The 26074-nt window shown below is 35.7% G+C and overlaps 2 protein-coding genes across 3 annotated transcripts; both read right to left on the bottom strand.

Moving 5' to 3' along the window:
- Positions 1–86: 86 nt before the first annotated feature.
- Positions 87–8185, bottom strand: LOC147072964 (programmed cell death protein 7). The gene is made up of 4 exons (XM_085945986.1): positions 7289–8185; positions 4695–4881; positions 895–1138; positions 87–376 (listed from the first exon to the last, which is right to left on the bottom strand). The coding sequence occupies exons 1-4, from the start codon at positions 7856–7858 to the stop codon at positions 253–255; spliced, it is 1125 nt and encodes a 374-aa protein (XP_085802112.1). The 5' UTR covers positions 7859–8185; the 3' UTR covers positions 87–252.
- On the bottom strand, positions 7288–20861 carry Tbca (Tubulin binding cofactor A). Of its 2 annotated transcripts, XM_085945988.1 has the most exons (3): positions 20807–20861; positions 20495–20721; positions 7288–8185 (listed from the first exon to the last, which is right to left on the bottom strand). In XM_085945988.1, the coding sequence occupies exons 2-3, from the start codon at positions 20701–20703 to the stop codon at positions 8047–8049; spliced, it is 348 nt and encodes a 115-aa protein (XP_085802114.1). In that variant the 5' UTR covers positions 20704–20721; positions 20807–20861; the 3' UTR covers positions 7288–8046. The 2 variants fall into 2 exon arrangements, with proteins under 2 accessions (XP_085802114.1, XP_085802113.1); XM_085945987.1 differs by having other exon boundaries at positions 20495–20861.
- Between the last annotated feature and the right edge of the window lie 5213 nt (positions 20862–26074).

Here is a 26074-nt window from a genome sequence, read left to right as displayed (position 1 = left end):
CTCACGCCTGCTGAAATGATCTCACAAACGCCAGGATTAAAATATGTAGCTACTCTAAGGGAATAAATTAAATAAATACAAATTTTTAATATTTCATGATTAGTTTATTTCAATATTAAGGTAATTTAAAAAGCAAACGAATTAAATTGTGGGATATGTTGAAACTTGTTTGTAAACATGTCACGTAAAAATTTATTCTCAAACAGCAAAATATGGAAAAGTAAATTACAAATCAAATCGGTACATAAGGCACTAAGCAGTATTGGGTCGAAGATATCTTTTCCATTTGTCCGTCGGTGTTTCCGGTGGAGTCACCCATCCGCTCGGCATCCGAGAACCTCCTTCATTCATCCAGAGATATTGATCCCATTGGCCCCTGAAATGGTCAAACGAAATTGATTCAGATTTTACAGAAGAAAATATTTAAACACATATACATAAGTAGTTTTCTAATTTTTTTTCGTCAAATGAATCAAATAAATTGAAATAACAAAAAGTGATGTAGGTTTGAAACTCTGCACTATATGAAACACTATTAATGATTTAGGACAGTGGTTTCTTAAGCTTTCGACTTCACAGCGTCTTTGTGTATAAATATTTTTTGTGGAGCCCTAAAAATGACCAATAATAGAATGGGTGAGCCTATTAAATTCACCACAAGGTTTCTCAAATCTTACTACTATATAATATAATACAATAGACGCAACTACCCTAGTTTCCAGTAGACAGAAGGAGGCAAGTGATATCATAAGCTGATTTTGACTCCATGTTGTGAAAAGGGTAACGCAGTATACAACATCAAATCGAAGAAAACAGCCACCAAAAATACAAATTATTGAATTAAGTTGGTCACACTTTAAAAACCTTCAAAAACAGATATGGAAAACAATATACCTGTTGCAGACAAAGGCTTCAATGTTTCCGTAGAAATTTCTTTGAGGCATTGCATCTTCACTTCCATAAAGATTTTCTCTCCATTGCTTGATGATTTCGTCAGAGCCACTCTCTTTAATGGGGGTAATTTCAGTGATAATTTTGGTAACATCCCTTCCAAAATCCTTGTTAAGTTTCTCTTTGAGATCTCTCTCTTCCGACAAATACTTGTCTAGTGCTTGGGACCACATAGTTGCCAATTTATCTAAAATAAATTTCATTACATAATTGAGTGAACATGAATTCCATTTTCACAATGATAAGTCTTCATAATGAATGGTTTTAGTTGTCACCCAAAATAGTTATCGACACGGTTCGCATCCAACAGTGGAACTATTTTCCAGTCGGATTCGCTTATGCTTTCAAATGTTTTTATTAAAAGATACATCCTCTGCATTATACGAGGGTGGGTCAATAATTCCTTAGAAAAAAGCATTAAAACAGTTTTTATTTTTGTATTTTTTTTTTATTTCTCAACATAATCTCCTTGGAGCTCAATACACTTGGTTAGACGTTTCTCAATTTTTTTTAAACCGTCAGAAAAATAAGTTTTCGGAAGGTCCTCAAAATAAGCATTTGTCCGATCGATGACTTCTTCATTTGAAAAAAAACGTTGTCCACTTAGCCATTTTTTTAAGTTTGGGAAAAGGAAAAAGTCACTGGGGGCTAAATCTGGCGAATACGGTGGGTGGTCGACCAATTCGAACTTCAATTCTTCAATTTTAGCCATTGATCGTAAACATGTGTGAACACGGGCATTGTCCTGATGAAAGAGGATTATTTTCCTGTTTAAATGAGGCCGCTTTTCTTCAATTTTGTTTTTTAGCTGGTCCAATAAAGATGCATAATAATCCCCTGTTATTGTTTTTCCTTTTTCCAAATAGTCAACGAAAATAATTCCACGTGCATCCCAAAATACAGTAGCCATAACCTTACCAGCTGATTTTACGGTTTTCGCCTTCTTTGGACATGGTTCGCCTTCCGCAATCCACTGCTTTGACTGTTCTTTCGTCTCGGGAGTATAGTGGTGTATCCATGTTTCATCTACAGTCACAAAGCGACGAAAAAATTCATCCGGATTGCGTTGCATGAGCGACAACAGGGCTTTAGAGGCCACCACCCTATTGCGTTTATTGTCGACTGTGAGCAAACGCGGCACCCATCTTGCAGAAATTTTTTTCATGCCCAATTTGTCATGTAAAATAGAAATGACGCTACCTTTTGAGATCCCTGTAACCTCAGTTATCTCTTTTTTTTCTTCTTTGCCCATATCCGCCCCTTAACTGGAGCATATGGACACCACGCGGCGCCTCCAAGAATCCCTGTCGCTCGCCAGTCTTCTTGCTTCGTTCCAGGTCAAACCAGCATCCCGTAGCTCCGCCGTATACACTCTGTAGATTGTATTTAGCGGCCTTCCAGGACGCCAGAATCCGGTCGGCTTGAAGAACAGGCAAGCCAGGTTAAAGTTCTCTTCTGGCATCCGCAGCACGTGGCCGAGCCAGGTCCAACGTCGCCTCTTCACTTTCAGCGTGATGAGAGGCTGCTTGGTACGTTCTCTTATCTCCTCGTTGCTCCTAAAGTCATACCACCGCACACCCAGTATTCGTCGCAAACATCTGTTTTCGAAGCTCAGTATACGGTTGCTCTGAGCCTTCGTAAGGTGCCATGATTCGCTACCGTAAAGCAGCACCGTCCGAATGCAAGCGTCGAATAGGCGGCATTTGGTTTTGACCGAGTACAATCGTGAGTCCCAGACATTTCGCATCGAGTTGAATGTTGCTCCAGCCATTCCCATTCGGATAGCGAGCTCTTTCTGCAAAATGCCATCTCCCGTGATGTGTACCCCCAGGTACTTGAAGCTGTCGACGCTCTCGATGCTCTGTGATCGATGATCTCACTCAACTTTAATCTTCGGTCACTTAACACCATATCGTGGATTTTATTGATCATTTCTGGTGTAGTCACCTCTACAGGACGTCCTGAGCGTGGTTCATCCTTTGTTGATGTACGACCACGTTTAAATTCATTTAACCAGTTATAAATAGTTGCAAGTGAAGGAGCAGATGTGCCGTGAACTAAATCCAACTCATTTTTTATTTCCTTTGCTGTTAACCCTTTTATATTAAAATGTTTAATAACAGCTCTAAACTCAATTTTCTCCATTTTTGTAAACAAGCAAATTTTTTTTTTAAATGTACGAGAAACACAGAACAACCCGACCAATCTGATTGAAACTTCGCAGCATACTGAATCGGTAGTGCCGCTGCATGAAAACAAACCGCTTACAGTACTAGTCGCGCCACCTGTCGGCTTTTCTAAGGACTTATTGACCCACCCTCGTACAACATCGTACATATTGAATTTATTTAACACTCAGAGCCGAGCCACACTGGGCGACTCTGGTTTCGAGACCAGTCGCTGAGACCAGACCGATGCATGCAGTTATATGGACCATGCCACACCTGGTCGCCCAGTAGTCGCGCAAGCAATGAAGTCGCGCGATCAGTAAAATCTCGTTCGTGCTGAAAGACACTTAGTAATTCTATTTGACTATTTTTACTGCATACTTTGTTTCCTACAAATTACTATAAATACAAGACGACTAAAAATCTAGGCTTGCATTTGAAATTGAAAAAAATCAATATTTCTGCCAGCATAATAATCACAATAAGAAACTGCCATTAGATTAAATTTAATACACTAAGAGCGGAATGCAGAAACATTTGTCTTAACTAAAATTTCCTCAGTACAAAACACTATGCAGAAACATCGTCCTTAGCTAAGTTCATGTTGTCCATGGTTCACCTCGTCTTAAAGCTTCGTTCGTTTTTTCTATTGAAAATAATACCATATTTAAAAATTCTCTTTCCTATAGTTTAGGTAAATTATTTTATAATTGTTTAACAACGACAAAAATATGACAACTGCACTTTATAAATGCAATAACTATAAATACATATTAATATTTAATTATAATACTCTTATGTTTCCGTTATAAGTTATTATACGTGATTCTACAGGCACTGCAAGATATTTTTTAACATGGTAACACTCCCACAGTAACACTGTATAGACCTGTCCATCCATTGAAAAAGTATCGATACATGGAATGGGTATAGTATCGAAAGATCGTCCTTTAAGGAAAGGATGGCCAACACAACCTGAACCGAGCCCCCACTCGCCAGGCCAGGACTTTTAAGTTTACTTAGGGTTAAAAGCAATGTGACGCTCAACATTAGTGTTTTCAAAATGAATGCTGTATTTTGAAAACATTACAAGTCACTATTGTGTTTTAGTCAAAATAGTGAAAACAATCATATAGGTATAAAAATAAATAGGTAGGTAGATGTAAAATATATTATTTTATAGCAAATGTTAACCGTTGTCTTTAAAAAAAACTACTAACATTTGTGTAATTAGGTAATATGAAGATTTGTGCAACTTATGTCACTGTTTTTTAAAATGTGTCAAGCAAAGTTTTCGAAATACAGCATTCAAATGGTGTTCGAGGTAAAATTAAGGATATTCACTGTATTTTTAGTGATTTTGTGTATTTTTTAATATATCTCTATATTAAAAGGTCCGCAGTCCCCATTCACTGCGGACCATTTAATTAATATTTAATTATCACATTTAAATAACATGCTAATTATATCTAATGGCCACCTGATGGGCAACACACCAGTTGCGTTGGACGCAGTGAATCGGTCATTTTTATACAACCCGGGTCTAGAATAACAGTAATTTTAATTATGCATCACCTATATTTTTATTAAAAATTATGGTGTCCGCAGCATCGACTCTCTCTCCTCGACCGATGGCAGACTTGTGCTTTGCAGTCCTCAGCTTTCGTAGAGCGGTAAGCAGCGATAAATGTCTTTTTGCTTCAGTTTTCCGTTTGATCACGCCTCTCAATATCATATCTGTTTCAAATTTAACATTTTCTTCCTGCAAACAGAAAAGGTATGAAATTTATCAACAAAAATGATCAGGGTAAGTGCAATATTGCGGAAGGGTTACATTTTAAAAATACTTTATATTGGTCAAAAACTATCTATACTTGAGAGTATTGATAATTTTTTGACATCCACTTGAGAAGACACGTTCATCGGTGTATTCAAATTTCAGAATCGACCTATTGTTTTCTAGTTATCGGGTTAAATCAATATCAACGATACAGCAAATGAAACAATTTTGAATTATGCAAAAGCAAACCTGCATAGTAATTGGGTATTTTATTTCTCCTTAACATTTTGATAAATGGTACATTCCTGCGGCGAAGGGTGGAGGTAGGGTGTGGAGATCCGGCAAATTTTTTCAGTTTTAGCTATTTGTTTTCATTGAACTAAGAATACAAATTGCAGATCTTGGTGGTAAGTTTATAAAATTCAATTAAACCCTGTCTAAACAGAACCATAATAGAAGTATGACTGACAAAGTCTACACTATTGTTGTTGAATCTCCACAGCCTACCTCCGTGAACTATTATGGTTTGGTTTCGGCAGGGTTTAATCGAATTTTAAAAACTGACCAACACCATCTGCAATTTGTATTCTTGGTTCAATGAAAAAAGTTATGACTGACATAGTTTAGTTACTATTTATGTCAGATCTCCAAAGCCTACCACCACAATTTGCCACTAGTTCATTCGTGGTATGCATTTTTTTTCCTTTTATGGTGTAAACTGTGAATTCTTGGTGGAATTGCATTGTATTAATTAAAATTTAAAACACAATATGTATCACTATAGATATAGCATCATAAATCATCAGGTGTTTGAATTATAAACTAAGCTCACCCCAGTATAAAAAGTATTGAATGATATGTCAAATGTCAGCATGCGGCGCCCTCACTCAGCGGACGAATTATATTGGTCGATCTATAGTTCCACTTATTTAATGTATTTCATTTACACTGGCGATATATGGTTTCCAAAGGATTAATTTATTCCAAAGATGTTGAAGAAATCACTTTTCTGTCAAATGGAGTCTATTATGTTTTCCCTATCAAAATCACTTAACGCAATTTGATATAAATACCATTTTTCTATTCAAAATCAAATACAAACTCTTCAAAGCCCGTCACCCATTACGACCAGGTATTGCAATACCGTTATTTAAAAACCCATATTCAATTATTTATCGATACCGGTTTCTAAAATCCAAAATACCGCTAAAGGATACATTTATATATTTTTCAAAAATTATTTTAATGTTATTTTTTCATTATTTACTACTGTATTTATATTAAATTTAGTGTAAGTATAAGTTTTATGCTTCCAAAACACAAATATATTGACTGAAACCAACAAAAGTTAAATAAAATTAAAACTAAATCCCTCAAATATACTTATATAATTGTCGTGATGAATTAACATATTTCGAAAAAGAAAACAAATATTTCCAATTATTGGTAGAAGGTTTTAAAAGGCCTCCTTGTTTTTGGCGAGCCGATTTCTACAAAAACAGAGATAAAGATGTTCTATTGGACCTAAAATCTCCAGAATTAAGTGGGCATTACAGAAATTTTGTGCGAATGTCTTTGTCAAATTATGAACATCTACTCAGTTTGGCAGCACCATTAATCCAAAGAAAAGCTACTGAAGCTCAAGACAAGCCGGCTTTAACCTTAAGATTTTTAGCCATTGATAGTTTTACCAGTCTGCAATAAGCAAGCAATCGGCAAATTTGTTCCTGAAGTTTGTAAGTGCATTGAAAGACAATTTTTTCCGACTATGTCCGATCCTAATAGGATCATATGGGCCTCCACAGAGTGGAGGTTTGTATTAACAGATTTTGTTTTTACGAGAAATGAATGTCAGCCACTTCCTCAACCTATTAGGTCCATACCCTGACACAAATTGAAAAACAATATGTGTACTTGCCAGACCCAGGATTCGAACCTGGGACCCACGGCGTTAAAGTCCAACACTTAAGCCGCGCAGCCACCGTGGCTGAAAGACAATACAGGTACATAATATATTGTATTAGCATCTTGAGGATTCCACAATACCTGATTGTTTCAATATAGTTCGATGAGAGCTTAACATTTTTCTTCCGACCACTCCATTACACATTGTTAGTCTGTTACTCGAAGACAATGTACACACTGCACGTCCAAAAAAGCACTTCGCTTGCCTTTGTGAAAAAACCGACAACACATTCTGTGGTTTGCGAACCATACACTCGGAACACGAAAACGTATCCACTAGGAATGATCGCGGAGAGCTAATTGTTTGCGAAAGTAGTGGATACACGGCTTGACGACATAGCAATGCTTGTGCCTATGCACCATAACCCATAGTATCCAATAATTACAAATAGAAAAAAAAAGAATCTTGAAAACCATCGATTACCTGTTTTTTGATTTGCAACTCGTCCCGCATTTTATTCACCCATTGATTAATCCTGTTATTTTCTCCGTCTCTCAATTTTTTTCGTTGAACTGTTTCCTTACGCAGCTTGACTTTGTGTCGTTTCAGGCGCTCACGTTTACTGAGGCGTTTTGCAAGCCTCTTTTTCAGCAAATCAAATACACCATCATTCTTCAAGACGACTTCCTTTTCCATCAGAATCGTTTTCAGTCGACTAATCTCCAAAAACTGTTCGTTCCAAGTTACGCAGGACAAATTATCAATATTATTTCTCATATTGCTTTCGAGTCTTTCAATCTTATCACATAATTCGAATGTTTCGCTAAGGAATTGTTTCATTTCAGTTATCGAAGGACATGGAATTGTATTTTTTGATCGGTTTTTTGATGATGCAACATTGGAAAGCCATCTTTTAACAAATGTTTTATCATCAATAATTTCATAAGCAGTATTGGGAATGTTTCGAGTTTCATTAAATGCAGTCATATTATTATTACTATTAACGTCATCCCGCCAATATTGCTGAGGCGAATAAAAGTAAGAAGACGCCATTTTGATTTGTGGAAAATATTCAACACTCGTAGCTACTTAGTCACAGGTTTTATTAGAAACGAAAAACTCAATACACACCAATAATTGTTTTTTTGCACACTTTTAATAGATTTAATTAATTAATGTTTTTTTTAAGCACAATAATAATAGTTTATGTTAATAAAGCTGTCGCGGCAGAATTGCCATCATCAGACATCTTGCATGTTGTCCAGTAACTGGTTTGACAGTTCTTTCAACGTAGCACTGGCTGCCAAATAGTCAGGGGTGTCTTTGAGGTCGATCTCCGATTCTAATATGCTCGCCAACTCAGCGTGCGCAGCTGCAAACCTGAAAAAATAATCAATCATACAATAATGCTTGTTAGCCATGCCCCCTGCAATGGAGTAGTGAACAGAACACCTGATTTTAAACCTATGGGTGGCAGGATCGTTTTTGCATGAGTTAAACAAGTGGTTAACAACCATTCCGAGTAGTCATGCAACATCACGTATTCACTCACGTGTATGTGGTGTCTCAGGTCGCGGCTTGCGCAGGAATGAACACCTGCTGTGACGTCAACAACCGCACACGGGGTAATCCCTGCTCTTAATGCCAACAATGCGACGTTATTATAAGTTTTGGTTTGTTTGGTAGATTGTTTTATAAAATGATTATTGATTGATATTTTATTCTATTCCTTATAAATGTCATTCATTTTATATAGCCTACTATATTATATTAACGGCCCACATGCTCAGCGTACGTCAAAATGGAGCTTTTATGCTATTTTCAAAGCATGATCCTGGACATTTCTTAAACGTTCCAGATAACCTATTTACATAATTTTGAAGTTTAATTATCCTTTATATTTATTTTAAACATTTGATGACTGCATAAAGTATTTTTATTACATAAAATAGTATTCTTTTAAACCTCTCCCTTTAATGTTTTAGAATATAGTCATATTTCAGTACGTCCATGTGAAGTGGTGTTAAGATTTTTTATATTTATTAATTTTTAAAAGCATTTATAAAACCATTAGTAAAATTTATGTAGACATTATTATAGTGAAATATTTGCAATAAAAAATTATATTGATAATCTCTGTGATCCCAAATTTGACAAGAATTAGGCATTTTATTATTCAAAAAATGGGCAAGATTTACACATTTCAAGATAATTTAAAAGATAATGTTTATAAGCTATGCCTTTGACCATTCAAATATGATAAACATTCTACGAATAATGTTTGCTTTAAAATAATTATTGACCTAAGAATAAGGTAGTATTTTTTTGAAATACGCCATTTCTATTGGCATTTCCCAGTGGCTAAGCTACAACATACGGCCGTAGCCATAAATTGACAAACGATAAATGAAGTAGGGAGTAAGATCATGTTAACGAGCGTGTTTGAACATGTACCTAACCAATTTTTTTTTTAAACCGTACGGCTAAGGATGTAAGGCGGTAAAGGTCGCCACAGATGTACAGTTTTCGAAACAGGTTGAACATGAGACTGTTAGAGAGCATTATAAATATTAAGTTATTGTGAAAATATAGACTAATAACTTATTTATTGTAAGTGTGTAGTGAATATTACAAATTATTAATTTAAGACGTTCACAACATAAATTAATATACCTAATGGTGAATGACAATGTCGGTTAAGGGGGAGAGGCATAGAAATTCATTATCAAATTAAAGCTTTAAACATATTTTAATCGATCGATACCTATCTAAATACAATGGGAAAAATAAAATATATTTTTTTATTTCAAAGAGAAAGCGACAAATTTGAAAAAATGGCTAAAAATAAGGGTTTTACTAAAATAAATATTTATTGTTCCAAGTAATTTCTTGAAACAAAATTATCGATTTAATGTTGTTTAATAAGTTTTCTTGGAACTAGTGAATCTCTCTTGTCAATTAATTATAGTTTTAATGTTTTTTTTTCAATCTAAAATCAATCGATTTTTACGAAAAATAAAAATGTTCAATTTTCAATAATTGCATCAAGCGAAAACGTGGGCCTGTTCAATATATTTTTCTTACTTTTTAGATATATTTAACGTAATATTTTAATTTATATTTATTATGTTATTTACTAATTTCAAATTAAATACAGTCGTCAAGGACGTGCTGCCTCTAGCGGCAACAACGTGCGATACCGAAATAACTGTCATCTGTATTAGATTCTAGTTCGCATGAATAATAGGTACCTACCTCGTATGTAGATACGTGCGGTTAGTATGCATGCACATGGTAATATATTTTATTACGAATGGTCTGAAACAATTTGAGAAATTTATGTTAGCATTTATATTAAGCCGTCTTCTCATTTGTTTACTTGTATATTGATAAAATAAAGCAAACATTCATCAGTCAATTTCAATACACTGCTAGCAACGTTCCCTCTAATTTTTCTATTGTGTGTGTGCGGATCATCAGTTCACGCATTTGAGCAGTGGCGTAAATAGGGTTGGTGTCGTGGTAAATTTACACCCCCCCCCCCCCCCCACAAACAAACACATACAATTTTTCATTAAAACTTATATTGTTAAGGTAGGTATCTATTTATTAATTTCAGCGATTTTATATAATAATAACACTAACAACGATAATTTTTGAAGTACCTACTTAAATAAAAAAATAGGAAATAAAGAAAAAAAGTAAAACGCCCGATACAAAAGCCAATTTGTTGCATTTAGAAAATTTGCGGCGTCATACTGTCAACGTGAAGATGTTTTTACTTCCTTAGATAATTCATAATTATCAGCTTTGTATGAGCTACCAAATTTTTTAATTTTGCTTATGTGTTCCTTTCTTTCATGGCCACTCTTGACTAGGCATATAAATTCGGTTAAAGCACACTTGAGTGCATGGCAACCTCAGTTTGGGTAACTGCTCCTGAGACATTCTCAGTTATAAAAAAGCAATTAGACGAAATAATGTTCGCGCTTACGTAGTAGGTAGGTACAAGTTAATTTTCCTGAATCATCTTATATGAAAAGACATACATATCCTGAAAAACTATCGCGTTTGATATATTATATGCATTGAATTCTATTACCATTACTTCAAGTGAATGTGAACGCGAATTTTCGCAAATGAATCTAATTATTACCCCAATAAGCAGTGGCGCACCCAGGATTTAATATTGGGGGGGGGCAAAGGAGGAGAATGTAAATTAGTCCCATAGGCTCTTTTTCTTCTTCACAGCCTAATTTATCGTTTATCGGTCTTTTGTCTATTGCACTCGGTGTACCTAGACCATGGTCCCCACATCCTGAAACGGGCCCTCAGGCTAGGATATTTGGCGGGCCCCCTACCTACCTCTAAGATTAAAGGCAGTGTGAAACACTACATTAACGTTTTTCAAATTGTGTTTTAGTTCAAATTAAGGGTACTTGTACATTGAATTATTGACGATTTTTAATACATCTACTTTAATAATGGAGCTGTCGAGTATCGACACGTAATAATCAAAAAATATATTGCACAATTATATAAGTAATTGAAAATGTTCATGGCCATGAAGTGTAATAGCGCCGCAGGCGACTTTTTCTACTATTAAAGCTACTTTATGATGTGTGTTTATCTCACTTATCTGGTCAACCCGACACGCCGGGCCCCCCACAACCCGGGCCCCCAGACTAGAGCCCTGTCAGCCCTCCCCAGCCATGACCAACACCACTCCTGAATGAAGTTGGACACCGAGAATTTTTTGACAGTTCATTAGGGATTGGGTTTCTAAAATTTTGTTTGTTTTTTTCGTTTTTTTCAAAATTTTGTGTTAGAAATTAAAATCTAAGAAATTTTTCTAAAAAGGGTGCTGGAGAATTATTACAAATCATTTTTTTGCCGTGTTTTTATTTGTATAGTTTATTGGCTTTCAATTTCAATGTTTAAAATCATTCTGATAATTTTCATGTTTGGGGGATGCCAGGGCCCCTCGATCCAGGGCATATCGACTTGGACACTAAAGACGTACCTAGTGCGTAACGATTAGGTGGCCAATCGACATAATTAGCATACTATTTAAAAGTGGTAATTAAAAAGCAATTATCTAATCAGCAGTCAATGTGTTAAGTAATTAACATACCTACTTAATATATATTCATCGAAAATAAAATTGATACAATGTTTGTAAGTAGCTACATAAAAAAAAAACATTACTTATAAAATATCTGCAAACTAAATAATGTCAAAATTAATTATAAAATTAATTTGGGATATACCTATTCAGATTTAAATAATTAGATCAGTCCTTATTTGGTTTCACTTAACCAGTTTCCAATATTTGTATAAGTAATCAGAAGTATTTACCTACCAAAAATAATCTCGACTGGCATATTTATACCTAGTCACAAATCAAAACTGGCGCAACGTTGCTTTTTTGCGATGGTCCGAGACCACAGAAAAGAAAAAAAAATATTTCTGTGTTCCCTGTCCAGCCAATTCAGCCAGCATTGATGGCAGCTAGCATTGATATATTACTAGGTAGGTACCTGCACGACTGACAGATGCTTTCCAAATAAACCCTGCAGTGTGCCTGCCTACATTTATTATTATTACCTACGTTTTGTGAATGCCAGAAAAAATAAATTATCAACACATTCGACGTACTGTTTTGAGTCCGGTCTATTCTATTCAGATGTTAGGTATATTTTCTTATGATGAGAATAAATTATTATTGTCAATGTTTTGGGTATATTTAATTATTTTCAAATCACCAAACCGGCTGTCATCTTCGGATTGTTCTAATAATGTATTGATAATATTTATATTTTTACTTAGGTAACCTAATCATTATTTTCTAAAAATGTGTTGTAAAATAGTCTATGACGCCATTTTTATGGAGATCGTGTGTATGGTCTAATGATTCCATACCTAATTAATTATCTTCATTACTATGAGAATGTCAATAATTCACAGATTGTTATCACATATAAATATCATTACACAATATTATTATATGTACATATTTTTTTAATATTACTATAAAATCCAAATTCTAATACAATCCAATCCATTCCAATTAAACTCACATAAGTAATTATTATAAGGTACTACCAGGTCGATGGTCCACGTATATTTTTATAATAATCTGACAAAATATAAAAAAGTCCGATTGAAATAAAATGCAAAAAATATATATACCATTGTTTAAATAATAACTGTAATTATATCACCTGTTTTTAGATTTTTTATTAATATATAATTACAGTGACATCTAGATAAGATGCCTCGAAGATTCATTCAAATTGGATTGTAATTGGAATTAGATTCTGATATAATTTTGACCTATATGCTTTGTAATTCGGGGAATAGATGGCTCTATAAAAACGAAACTTTTGATGACATCCCCCTTAATCTAAATAAAATTTAAGTATCTATATATTTTAATAATATCATAGTAATTAATTATTATACTGATGATTGATGTAAATATAATTTTGTGGCATGTTTAAATTTATTGTACATAAAATCAATACCTATATAAATATTACTGTATTCTAAAAATATGGCCAATAGATAATTAATACTGTCCATTAAAGGGAATAATTTATTCAAAAGAAAAGATTATAGTTCATATTTAATATTTACACGAATGTGTATAATATTGTTTCGGTGAATCGATAAAATACACAATCCACTAGCGAAATCATGATTTATTTTACCAACGTCATTGGTGTGTATTTTATGTCAATTTGTTTTATTTTGTGTCAACAAGTTGTCACCTCCGAAAGGGGGGGGGGGTGGGTAGGATGAGCGCTGGACCCCCCCCTGATGATGTAATGTCACGGTGATATCATCTGCTGGCTTCTTTCGGGGACATGCTTATGTTGATTGACAACGCGGAAATATTGGCGAAAACGGCGTTTTATTGTCCGGAATACAGTTAGGTACAAAGTACTACAGTGTAGGAAATATTCAAAAATATTTTTTAAAAAAATAAATAAATTTAAAATGGCGGTGACGCCGGGAGCGCGGCGCCACAGCCGACGTCCGCAGAGACCAAAAACCGAATGGATCAACCTTTTTGGAGTAGGTTAACTCAGGCAAGAATTAAAAATATTACCTACAAATTCTGTCACTGAAAAATGACAAAAGGACAGCCTTTACACCCTATGTACCTGGCTGGTAGGTACATTTGGTGTCATACTTCTGAGAATTTTTGCTAACCACAGAAATATTCAACCAGACCTTTTCCAGGTACATGCTTTGAAAGGACTGCATTTGCTGGGATTAACATTACTGCACTAAATTACAGCTTGCTTGTATGTTTAAAATTGAATAAGTATAAAATTTATAATGACGCTAGGTTTTACTTTGCTTGCTTCTAGAATTAATGTAGGTATAAAGAAAATGCAGGATTTTACATACATTAAGGGCTAGAATGATTTCATTAAATTTTGTAGAACTTGCAAAAGGGTGACTATAAATTTTCATACATCTAAGCTTACGGGCTAGAAATTTGCCTCGCAGTCGATCTGTTCATGTTTGCATGAATCAGCCCAATGATGATTCAGGCCTCATGGCCTTGGATCCTCTGAGGATGCCATGGTTTAGGCGGTATCAAAGTATACCCTACTTAAAACTAATTTAAACACTACCCCTGTGTATCATCTCCGCGAACTTAACCTCCATAGTTTTTGACACTTGCTCTGCCACAGACAATAACTGTACATATATGGGCACGTCTGTTGACAGTTCGACAGATTTAAATGGGGTAGTTAAACTGAACTGTGGTGTGCCCACTAACGTACAGTTTTTGTACAGTTATTGTCTGTGCCAGGTTCAACCTGCTACTAAAACTGTACGTATATGGCCAGCTTATGGCTTCAAAATTATGTAAATAGATTATCTACAACGTTTAAGGAATGTCCAGGATCATGCTTTGAAAATAGCATAAATGCTCCATTTTTACGTACGCTGAGCATGTCCCCCCTTAATATGTATTCTTCTGTAAAGTTAGGTAAATTTAATTAAATCATTTTTAAATAGAGAATGTTTTACTATACAGGAGGACCTCGACTTTCGCACATAATTGGTTCCTGAAAAGGTGTGCGAATGTTGAATGTTCGAGAGTAGAGGGAAGTAAAAAAAAAAAAAAATTGTGTGTATTTTGAAATATTTATTTATCAAGTAAATAATAAGATATTTAAGAGACATGTTTAAGTGGGGTTTGCAATTATTTTGCAGCATCTTTATCCGCATCAGCCGATTCTCCAGTGAATTTAATATAAACCAACCGTTTAAAGATATCTCTCCACAATTTTGAACGTATTCCTTAATTTTATTTTTATTTTTCAAAATTGAACATATCATAGACCTGTTAGTATCATACGAACGTCCGATTGAAGCAAAAGATTCGCCGCTATCAGAACGTCTAATAATTTCCATCTTTGCCTCGATTGTGAGAAGTTTGAGTCCTTGATTTCTTTTTGTTCGTATCAACACTGCAGTTTTTCCGTTTCTCACTCATGTTTATAAATTTTTAGGGTGAAATATTTCAAATGAATAAAATTAGCAAATCGCACAACATAACACGCCCGCATGCGCTCCTGCGCAAGACCATAGACTAATATACTTTTCGCAAGCCTAAACCTATCCTAGCTAGCTCACAAGCAAAGTGACGGGTGCGAGCAGGATGCAAGTGACGCAAGAAATGCACTTGCTTGTAAGCGAGCGAGAAGGGGATATCTTAACCCCACGGCGTGACGTTTAAAAAAAACGATTTTTTTGAAATGTGCGAAATAGCGAATTGTGCGAAAGTCGAACGTTCGTAAGTCGAGGTCCGCCTGTATTTAAGAAGTCAATAAAAATATAAACTGACACCATAAATAATTGTATGAATGTCTTTAATATCTCTTAAAAATGGCTTATTAACGCGGATGAAACCCGCCTGCGCCTTTATCCCATGTATCCACCGAAAGGTAAATTTATAGGTAATAACAACTCGACAATCTCTGAGTGAAACATTACATTACATTAGAATTATTTGGACGTTACTTTTAATTTGGAATACAGGCAGTCATTAAATTAAATTGAAAAATGAATGAACGTATTGTGATTTATTTTAATTACTTTACGTGAAATCATAATTCTGAAAGAAAAAAAAATATTTTCGTTGGTTAGACCGGTAACGTTTGAATTAAAATGGCTGTCGTAGCGGTTTGCGCAGGTGAAACTGCAAGACTGACGGAGAGCGACCTGCAGGCTGATTAGAATGCAATTTGTTGCTAGCAACACCAGCTGTTTCTCTCAAACTAAAATGTTTCATTAGATAACATAAGATAACATGTGTTTTGTGAATAATGATTACGTCACATCGATGTATTCAACATGTTGTACACGAGACAAGTTTAGATGTGTGAGCTGGCTGATTCTCGAGTGTGGAGACATAATGGAACAAACTAACACACGTGGAATATGTTATTTTGAATAGTTACATCCATATTATAATATAGGTACAAGTCAGTTATGGGGAAGCCAGCAGCAAACACATTTTGAAAATAGCCGATATACTGGATTATTTGTTAGGTTGGGTTAGTTTAGGTTTTCATTCTTGAATTTTTCCTAAGTCGGCTATGATAATTCCCCATAACCGACTCGTACCATAATATACAGGAGGACCTCGACTTTCGCACATAATTGTTTCCTGAAAGTGTGTGCGAATGTTAAATGTTCAAAAGTAGAGGGAAGTAAAAAAATATTTAAATTGTGTGTAGGTATTTTAAAATATTTATTTATCAAGTAAATATAAGATGTTTAAGAGACATGTTTAAGTGGGGTTTGCGGGTGTTTCCCTTAAAAAGTTATCAAGAGTTAACTGTTTGCCACTCTTCTTTTTCTTATTTTAAATAAAATATTTTAAATTATTAACTCTACAATATTGCTTAACTGCTGGCACGAAATTTAAAGTGAACCAATCTTTAAATATTAACGCAGTAACCCAGGCTTTTTCATTTGATTACCAAATGACTGGAAGCAATTCTTTATCTTTCCCTTTCAATGCTCTGGGATTTTCTGGTTGATAAATTAACATTGGCATCAATTTAAAATCACCAGCTAAGTTTCCAATAAGAAGCAATGTCAATCGGTTTTTAGAAGGTTTATGCCCAGGGGCAACTGATTCTTCCTTAGATAAGAATCAGTGGCGGCCGGTGATCATAAAATTAGGGAGTGCATGCAAAGACATGCATTTTCGTTTTTGTGGTATTGAAAAAAATCGGCAATAGCCTTCAGAGTGGAGGTAGGCTTATGCTTAAATATATAATACATCTTGGAGGGGGGGGGGGTTGAGAAACGAAACGACGCTCACATTCACCGACAGCATTTATTTATTGTCAAAGTTATAAAGTCCAAGCTTCTGGATATGATAGGTATGATGCAAAAGGCATACAAACTCTTTTCGATTTTTATTGTAATACATTTCATATGTGCCAACGTAGTTTCCACGTTTGACACTCCTAACTTCCATAAATTATAACTGATGCAAGTATTTTAGACAATATGTCATTGGTACAAAGCCGTAAACTCCTCATTTGTGTAGCTCCGATAGGTAGTACGCGAGTTATGGTCGGTTGAAGTTCACATACTGACGCAATTCGGGCATATCTTATACTCCCCTTTCGGTTATTTGCATCCCACATTCTCCGCATATACCTACGCGCTGTATCATTTTGATAAATACTATGGATCGGTGATTTTTCAACGGGATATAGTTACTATCTGTTAAAAAATTGCTAATACTTTGTACACCTCAACTCCAGAATTGCACTCCAAATGGGACTGATTTGAAAGACGTATTCAAAATGAAAAATACTTCGGTAACACGAATATTGTATTTGGTAGAATAATTTATATTTCTTTTCTTCAATAATTGACATTGGAAAATTGCTTTGTTCATCTTCTTAAAAAATATTTTATCCTCTTTTACGTTCAAAATAACGCTCATACTCCACATACACTATTGAAATACCTAATATTGTAGAAATTGTTACAATGTAACGCTTTTGTTAAATAACTACTTCTCTTAGAGTAGTATAAGTAGGTACGTAAAAAATTGTAGTATGTATATTATATTATGTAAAGGTTATTAATAGTTTATCAATTACTTACTTACGAGTTTACTTTGCTCTAGGCATAATAAAATTATTTAATTTTTAAAGGTAAAATAATTATAAAATTGGTATTTGTATGTTGAGATTGCTACACCTAACTTAATGAACACAATATCACTCTAATCGATAATTTGATCGATTCAATATTATATGGCAAACAACGTAGCATTTACCTCATAACGTACGAAATAATAATATAATAATTTGAAATATTACGCGGGAATCTTGTACCGACTTCAAAAGCGTTTGTGAGTTGTTATTATTCGCGCCAGTCAAACACAGCATTGTCGTGAAATGTCGTCTGCGCTCGTAAGCTCAGATTGGGAGGCACAGTGTCCCAAGTGAGGTAAATTTTGCACGTTCGGAAATAAAAAAAGATCACAACTGAGCCCACATTATCGGCAGCGTGAAAAAAAAATCATCGCCAGGCGGTTCGATTTCTCTCCTGCACAATTAATACTACGAAGGACGTACCTATGCATACATGCAGGCCGCCAGAAATTACGCGCATTTTATGCGTGCAGACGGGCGACAAATTAAAGATATTTTACAATAATTAATTCATACAATATGTAGTGATACCGAGAGGAATTGGGTGAAGAACTCACATGTATGCTGGCAGCGTTCTTCACGAGTATCACCTTGATTGAGGGTTGTGTGGACATCGAGACATATAATTCAAGATAAAACACGTCTTTGATTTGACAATTTCCCTGCGCAGGGACGTTTAATTACATTAACTTTCCAGACATTGGTTGGGTTACATTATTAATTACACTTAAAGGAGTCTTAGATTTAGCTATGGCACAGTCACTATGTGGGAGCACGTGTTTGAACACATTGGCCAAACGGGCGCGAAAACGTTTTTGTCGAGGACGCGACGCGTGGTTTTGAGGTGGTTATAGGGATTATTAATCACACAATGATGGGAAAAGAGATTCACTGATTTACAACATCGAGAAAAGCGCGGTATTTTTGCGTCAAGGGACACCGCCCGGCTATGCCGCGCACGTGGCCCGTGGCCCGCGGTACTTTTGCTTTCGCCGCCCAATCTGCACTGACCTCATTATCTGCAAATCTATGGGTGGCGAGACAGCGGGGAGGGGCAAAGGGATGAAACAAATTACGGTGCATTCGCTTGCTGTGTACCTAGGGCAGGCCTTCTGAGAATTCCTCGGCTCCTGTCGCCAGCGAGAGATTTGCCCCGCATCGTCCTGGCCAAAGCGCTTCGCAATAACATTATTTCGTAAATCAGAGGAGGTAAACCCTAATTCAAGGGCGTATGATTAGGTTGTGGATATGTGATTTGAAACTGCGGACCGGGGGTTTTTTCCATCTGGTGACAGTAGGTATTTGAATACGTACTTATTATTACATAGTTACGTAATAATTTGGGAGATCAGTGCACCTTTGCTCCTATACAAGAGCCGTCCCTGATAAGAATGTACGACTAGGCATTTTTTCCAAAATAAACCTGTCTCATCTACATTAAATATTTGGCTAGAGGAATATTATCCATATTCAATAATTTTGGATAATGAGGAAATAAATTCTTTTGCAGCATCAGAACGTCTAATAATTTCCATCTTTGTCTCGATCGTGTGAGGTTTATGAGTCCATGATTTCTTTTTGTTCGTATCAACACTGCAGTTTTTCCGTTTCTCACTCACTAAACCTATCCTAACTATCTCACAAGCAAAGTGACGGGTGTGAGCAGGATGCAAATGATGCAAGAAATGCACTTGCTTGTGAGCGAGCGAGAGGGGGAATCTTTACCCCACAGCGCAACGTTTAAAAAAAATGATTTTTTTTTAAATTTGCGAAATAGCGAATTGTGCGAAAGTCAAACGTTCGAAAGTCGAGGTCCGCATGTACATTAGTTTGTCACGTAAACGATATTGGTAATATTTGGGGAATTTTGGCGAGCTTGTATTTCCATAGTTTTATAGCCTGACCGTAATAAAGTAATAAACCGAAATTAGCTTCAAAGTCTTGGTATATGGCGATTGGCTTTCACATTTCTATTGTTATTAATGTATTCTGCGATTATTAAGATATTATCGGTAAATGTGCCGCAGATGCCGTCATGAGCTTTTATAATATTTTTTTTTACGAAAACAGTTTATTCCATGAAGACAATTAATTATAATAAATACCTTTTTCTGTCGGCGCATAGGCTTTTCGATCCAATAATTGTTAATTTAAAATTTTCATACATTTTGATGCATCATTATCACAAACTAAGATTATATTAGGTTGGGGTAAGTTACCTACGTTAGGTTAGGCTTGGTCTAAAAAGAAAGTTATAAAATCTCATGACGGCATCTGCGGCACATTTACCAGATATTATCTTCCTTTATTCCTTTCGCTCTGTGAAATCCTTGAATGGAGCGTTGAAATCCTTGGATTTGAATTTAAATTTTAAAGATTATGTTAGTGTCACCTGACGCACGCGGGAATTTACGTGCAGGTGAAGTTTTTAGATACAGCGCTCGACGAATGCCGGCATTTTAATAACAAAACTAACCTTCGAAGACAATCCGGTACCATCATCAAAGACTCTTGTAAAACTTCCTCTTGCTTTCTTATATAATATTCATCCTTTCCTTCGTTCTTGTATTTTTGAATTTTGACTTTCTGCTGTTCGGCTTCTGCTTCGTAAACCGTTTTATCTTTAGCCAGTCGCTTGATGACAGATGTTTTGATTTTTATTTGCCGGAGACGCGGATCTGCCATTATACAAACTATTCTTTTCTACAAAAAACAATAGCCAATAAAACTATCAATTCGACAATAATACTATAATAGTAACCGAATTTTAATCAACACTACGACGCACTTTAAATATGAGCTGTCAAATTACGACACACGCCGCCAACTTTTATTCTGAGTCTGTCAAGTATATTAGTCTATGGTCTGTCGTAACTCGTATTCATGACAAAATAATATCTGTACCTCAGAGGCAGACGGATGCAACTCCGTTTTTGGGGAAAATGATTTTTTTTAAGAAACGTCATGTAAAGGCTTTATTTATTAGAGGCAGAGAGATGGAATTCCTAGTCCAAGATATGCATAGAATAAAGATGCAAATGCCATACCTACCTTAGAGGCAGAAGGATGCAAATCCACTAAGATAAAATTCTCTCAAACCATCTGCAATATGTACTAGACGAGAACCAGCCAGGAGAACGAGCTTTAGAGGAGGATACAGCACTATGGACCATATCCAAGTCATCAGAGAAATCAGAGCGGTAACAGGAATACAAGCTGCCGCTATCCATGGGTTTTATAGACTATGTATGAGAAAGAAATTTTCAATATTCGATGCACTCAGAAATCAAGGAATCCCCGGGCGCTATATAAATATTTTCAATAATATATACAGTAGCGTAACAACATCTCCATAAACCATCGCGCATTTCCTATCAGCAAAGGAGTCCGACAAGGTGATACAATCTCACCTAATCTAATTACAGCTACACTTGAAGACTTATTTAGAGAACTTGACTGGAATGACGCGGGTCCCCTTAAATGGAGAATACGTGAGTCATCTGCGCTTTCCCGATGACAATAAATAGTAGTTTGCAAGACTCAGAAGACCTCCAAAGCAGAATGCAGGAACTCGCTGGAGTAAGCAACAAAGTAGGCTTGAAAATAAATGTGTCAAAGAAGAAAGTCATGTTCAACTGCTTTGCGGGCCAAAAAGAGATCCTCATCAGAACAGGTGAAAAACTACATCTATCTGGCACAACAAGGTCTATAGAACGTCTTAAACTTATAATTTGTAATGTCCACAATATGTAAAAATAAATAAATTGAAAAAATTTAAATTGAAATTGAAATGTATATTTGATGAAATTGTTCGCAGAGTAAAGTTAGGCTGGAGTGCTTTTGGCCGCCTGAATAATTTCTTCGAAAATGCCTAAAGTGCAAAGTGTTCAACCAGTGTGTACTTCCCGTAATCACATGCGTGTGAAACATTGAGCCTAAGTAAAAGAGAGATCCAGAAACTTAGAGTAGCACAACGTGGAATGGAAAAGTGCATGCTGGGAATAACGCAAACTGACAAAAAGAAGAATGAGTGGATAAGGGAACAGACAAGGATTAATGATGTGATAGAGTTTGCTAAAAACCTCAAATGGAAATGGGCTGGACATATAGGTCGAAGAAAGAACAATCGTTGGACAAAGTTATTCATCCAGTGGTATCCAAGAGGTACAAAACATCCGCAAGGTAGATCTAGAGGCCACTGGATCGATGAAATGATAAAGTTCTAGGGAAAAACTTGGCAACGCAACGCATAGGGACGAGAGAAGTGGAATCAACTTGGAGATTAGCGAGGCCTTCATCCAGCAGTGAATAGATTCAGGCTGATGATGATGATGAATACATAATAAAATTTAAAAAAAAAAATGTGTTTTGCTTTGTTATATTTATACCTATATTTTTTTTTTAACTTATAATTTGTTTTATTTTGGCTAGGTAAATAAGATACAAATCCACATTAACAAAATATCTTTAGAGGCAGAAGGATGCAAATCCACACTATGTTTTTTATTTTATTTTTTTTAGATAAAAAATTGTATTATATTTATTCCTTTCTTACATATTCCAGAAGTACTTTAATTGAATTAGAATAAAAAAAAATAATGATCATTGTATGTTTATTTTCTTAGAAGTTATGAATATTCGTTTAAAATAAAAATTGTTTTTTGGCACTCCTGAACAATTGGGTATTTGCAGAGTCCAATCTCTTTGGGTATTTGGCACTTGCATCCGTCTGCCTCTGAGGTACAGATATTATCTATGATTCATGAATCATGTTTCATCGTTGTCTTTCTCCTCTTCAGTAAATCGCTAATATGTATAGCTATTGACCGTAACCTTTATTTGACCAGCTATGATTTTAAAATGCAGGATTCAGTGTTAATGAAAAAAAATATTAAGATAAAATAAAAAAAAATCTCAATTAAGAAGTACTATTCTTTTGGACATTATACTATTTTACTACTTATTCTTATTGTGCCAACCCCTAGCGGAGGTCGGCCACCATCAAGGCGATCTTATCTCTGTCATCTGCTACCCGGAACAGTTCGGTGGAGCTGCACTCGTACCAATCATGTAGGTTCTTAAGCCACGAAATGCGGCGCTGTCCTCTGCTACGCTTCCCATTGATCTTTCCTTGAATGACAAGTTGGGGAATGCTGTATTTTTGTCCTCTCATAATGTGGCCGAGGTATTGTAGTTTCCTGGTTTTGATACTACGTAGAACTTCTCGGTCCTTCCCCATTCGATTGAAAACTTCAACATTTGTCACCCGGTCAGTCCAAGGAATTTTGAGGATGCGTCTATACAGCCACATCTCGAAAGCTTCAAGTCTCCGTGACACAGTGGCGCACCCAGGATTTAATATTAGGGGGAGGGCAAGGAGGAGAAAGTAAATTAGTCCTATAGGCTCTTTTTCTTCTTCACAGCCTAATTTCTCGTTTATCGGTCTTTTGTCTATTGCAGGCCTATTGTCTATCGGGGCCCCCCTATCTACCGCTAAGTGTGAAACACTACATTAAGGGGGGGCTGAAGAGCTCGACATTCAAATATAATTTAGTATAAAAAGGACCTCGGCGTCGTAAGTACGTTAATTTAAATCGATCTTTTCGCAAAAATCACTAATCATCGGAGATTTTATTTCAAGAAACATTATTATTATTATTGATATTGTCTGCCGCTTAACATTATTATTATTTTATAAGCACCTGCAAGATGTACGCCGATCAGCAAACAGGGCTGTCAAAATAATATTATGAATTAATATTTTTAAAATGTTAATTTCATCATAGTTTTTAATCAAACCTGTGCAAGTACGTACTGATAACTTGGGTGGATTTTGTAGCAAACATACTATTGATATATATATATACGGGTATATTATTATTATAACCCAATTCAAATTGAACATAGGTTGATACTCAAATACTATTATAGTTTGTTTATGATTTCGAGAAAATAATACGATGGTATAATTAATCCATATCAATTATTTGAAAACATTACATTCGCACTTTGCAAGATAACATCAAAATGTGTAAGCATATACTTATCTAAATGACGAATGACATTCATGAGTGAGCACGGCTGAAAGCTTGGAAATGTGTTTTTTTCTATTTCAAAATCTTTTAATTGTGTATTATTTTATTACAGATTCAAGGCCAACTTCATATAACTAATAAAAAATACTGTTTGTATATACGAATAAAAAAAGACAGGAAGGAAGATGTGTACAAATCACGGCAATCAGAAAGGTCGGCAAATATGGCCGACAATGCGTGATACACAAACATAAAATACACAAAATTACAAAACATTCGAAGTTTGCCGCACACCTACAGACCACGTGATATTTGTTTACGCAAAATCGTCGCTTTTCAAAATGGCGAATTTGATTGCCAGATTTTACTGCGATGAATTAGTATGTTCCTTCTTGTCTTTTTTTATTCGTAGGTTTGTTTACTATGTACACCGAGAAATTTCCATTTATAAAATCGGAAACGATTTTTACAGAAGAGTTTTGGAATATAATGCAACCAAAACTGGAAAAAATTCTATCATGGGTGTTGACTTCCTGAATTAGTTAACCCCAGGTCCATGCCACTACGTGAGCCACAGTGGATATTAAGCCATTTCTACACTGGCAACAAGTTGCTGGCAACCTCATTAAATTTTACGATACTTACCATAAGGCCTACCTACCGCGCATGGACGATTACATAACCGGCCGGTAGCATTCGGACAATCGTTGGTTTGCTCGCGCATGATCCAAATTATTACCGGCCAGTAAGTTTGAGCGCGCATGGCGTGATACAGATCAGAGGCAATGCGCGCGCACTGAAGATATGCTTCCGCACCGAAAAATGGCGGACGCAATATCAGAAACGTCAAAATGGATTTTGTAGAGCTTATATTATATAATATATAGAGGTTTTGTATAGATTATCAAACTGTTTTAAAATGTGGGTGTATATATTATTAATTTATGAAGAAAGAAACTGAAAAAAATGGGACTGGTACGCGCATGCAAAGCCAATAGGTACGCATCGATGAACTGTCAAGTCAAATGTGGCGGTTCGATGTACTATGCGTGCGCTACATACGACTGCGTCACTTGTGCGTGCATGTATGAGTGCACTCTCGGCCGGCCATGACTTGTCATGTGCGGGCTCTCATTTAAAAGCATAGCCAATAGGACCCCGGCCGGTTCGAATCGGTGTAAAATTTTGTGTCTGAACACAGATTTTCAATTCGGCCGTTCGCTCGATCGTCCATGCGCGGGGTTGCATTGCAATACGATGGTTACAACTCCTCGATTGTTGACCGTACGATAGGAAATCGTTCATGCGCGGTAGGCCTAATTGCTTAAGAAATTTTACGATAATCATCATAATTATCGTAAAATCTAACGAGGTTGCCAGCAACTTAACTTGTTGCCAGTGTGGACCCGGCATTGCACAAAACTTAAATAATATAAATTATAAATGAAAATTTAAAATTATAAATATTTATTATTTATGTCTTCGACAGCCCTAATGAAATATGAGTCGGATCGAGTCATAGAGCAAATTTATTCACACAAACTTTGACACGACCTTTTTATATTAACTAGTAGACCAGATATTATGGACCACATGTTAAAAAATCATATCTTCAATTCTCAAGGCCAATTCTGTAGAACGCCCCCTTAACGTTTTTGAAATTGTGTTTTAGTTCAAATTAAGGGTACTTTTACAGTGAATCATTGGCGATTTTTAATACATCTACTTTAATAATGGAGCTGTCGAGTATTGACACATAATAATCAAAAAATATATTGCATAATTATATAAGTAATTGAAAATGTTCATGGCCATGCAGTATAATAGCGCCGCAGGCGACTTTTTTACTATTAAAGCTAATTTATGATGTGTTTTTATCTCACTTATCTGGTCAATCCGACATGCCGGGCCCCCCACAGCCCGGGCCCCCAGACTAGAGCCCTGTCAGCCCTCCCCAGCCATGACCTACACCACTCCGGAATTCGGGTGGACACCGAGAATTTTTTGACAGTTCCATTAGA

This window comes from Rhyacophila brunnea, unplaced genomic scaffold, assembly GCF_057557595.1.
Source record: "Rhyacophila brunnea isolate RB1 unplaced genomic scaffold, BYU_Rbru_1.0 scaffold_19, whole genome shotgun sequence".
Classification (NCBI taxonomy): Eukaryota; Metazoa; Arthropoda; class Insecta; order Trichoptera; family Rhyacophilidae; genus Rhyacophila; species Rhyacophila brunnea.
Note: the sequence above shows the minus strand (reverse complement) of the source record. Positions and strands in the feature narration are given on the sequence as shown.

What these genes read in the sequence shown, in the direction of transcription:
- LOC147072964 (XM_085945986.1), bottom strand. Translation starts at nt 7,858, where the DNA reads ATGGCGTCTTCTTACTTTTATTCGCCTCAGCAATATTGGCGGGATGAC. An exon ending in AGTTGCAAATCAAAAAACAG is followed by an intron (nt 4,882 to 7,288) that starts GTAATCGATGGT and finishes TTCTGTTTGCAG; the next exon opens with GAAGAAAATGTTAAATTTGA. An exon ending in AATTTTTAATAAAAATATAG is followed by an intron (nt 1,139 to 4,694) that starts GTGATGCATAAT and finishes AATTTATTTTAG; the next exon opens with ATAAATTGGCAACTATGTGG.
- Tbca (XM_085945987.1), bottom strand. Translation starts at nt 20,703, where the DNA reads ATGGCAGATCCGCGTCTCCGGCAAATAAAAATCAAAACATCTGTCATC. An exon ending in GTACCGGATTGTCTTCGAAG is followed by an intron (nt 8,186 to 20,494) that starts GTTAGTTTTGTT and finishes TTATTTTTTCAG; the next exon opens with GTTTGCAGCTGCGCACGCTG.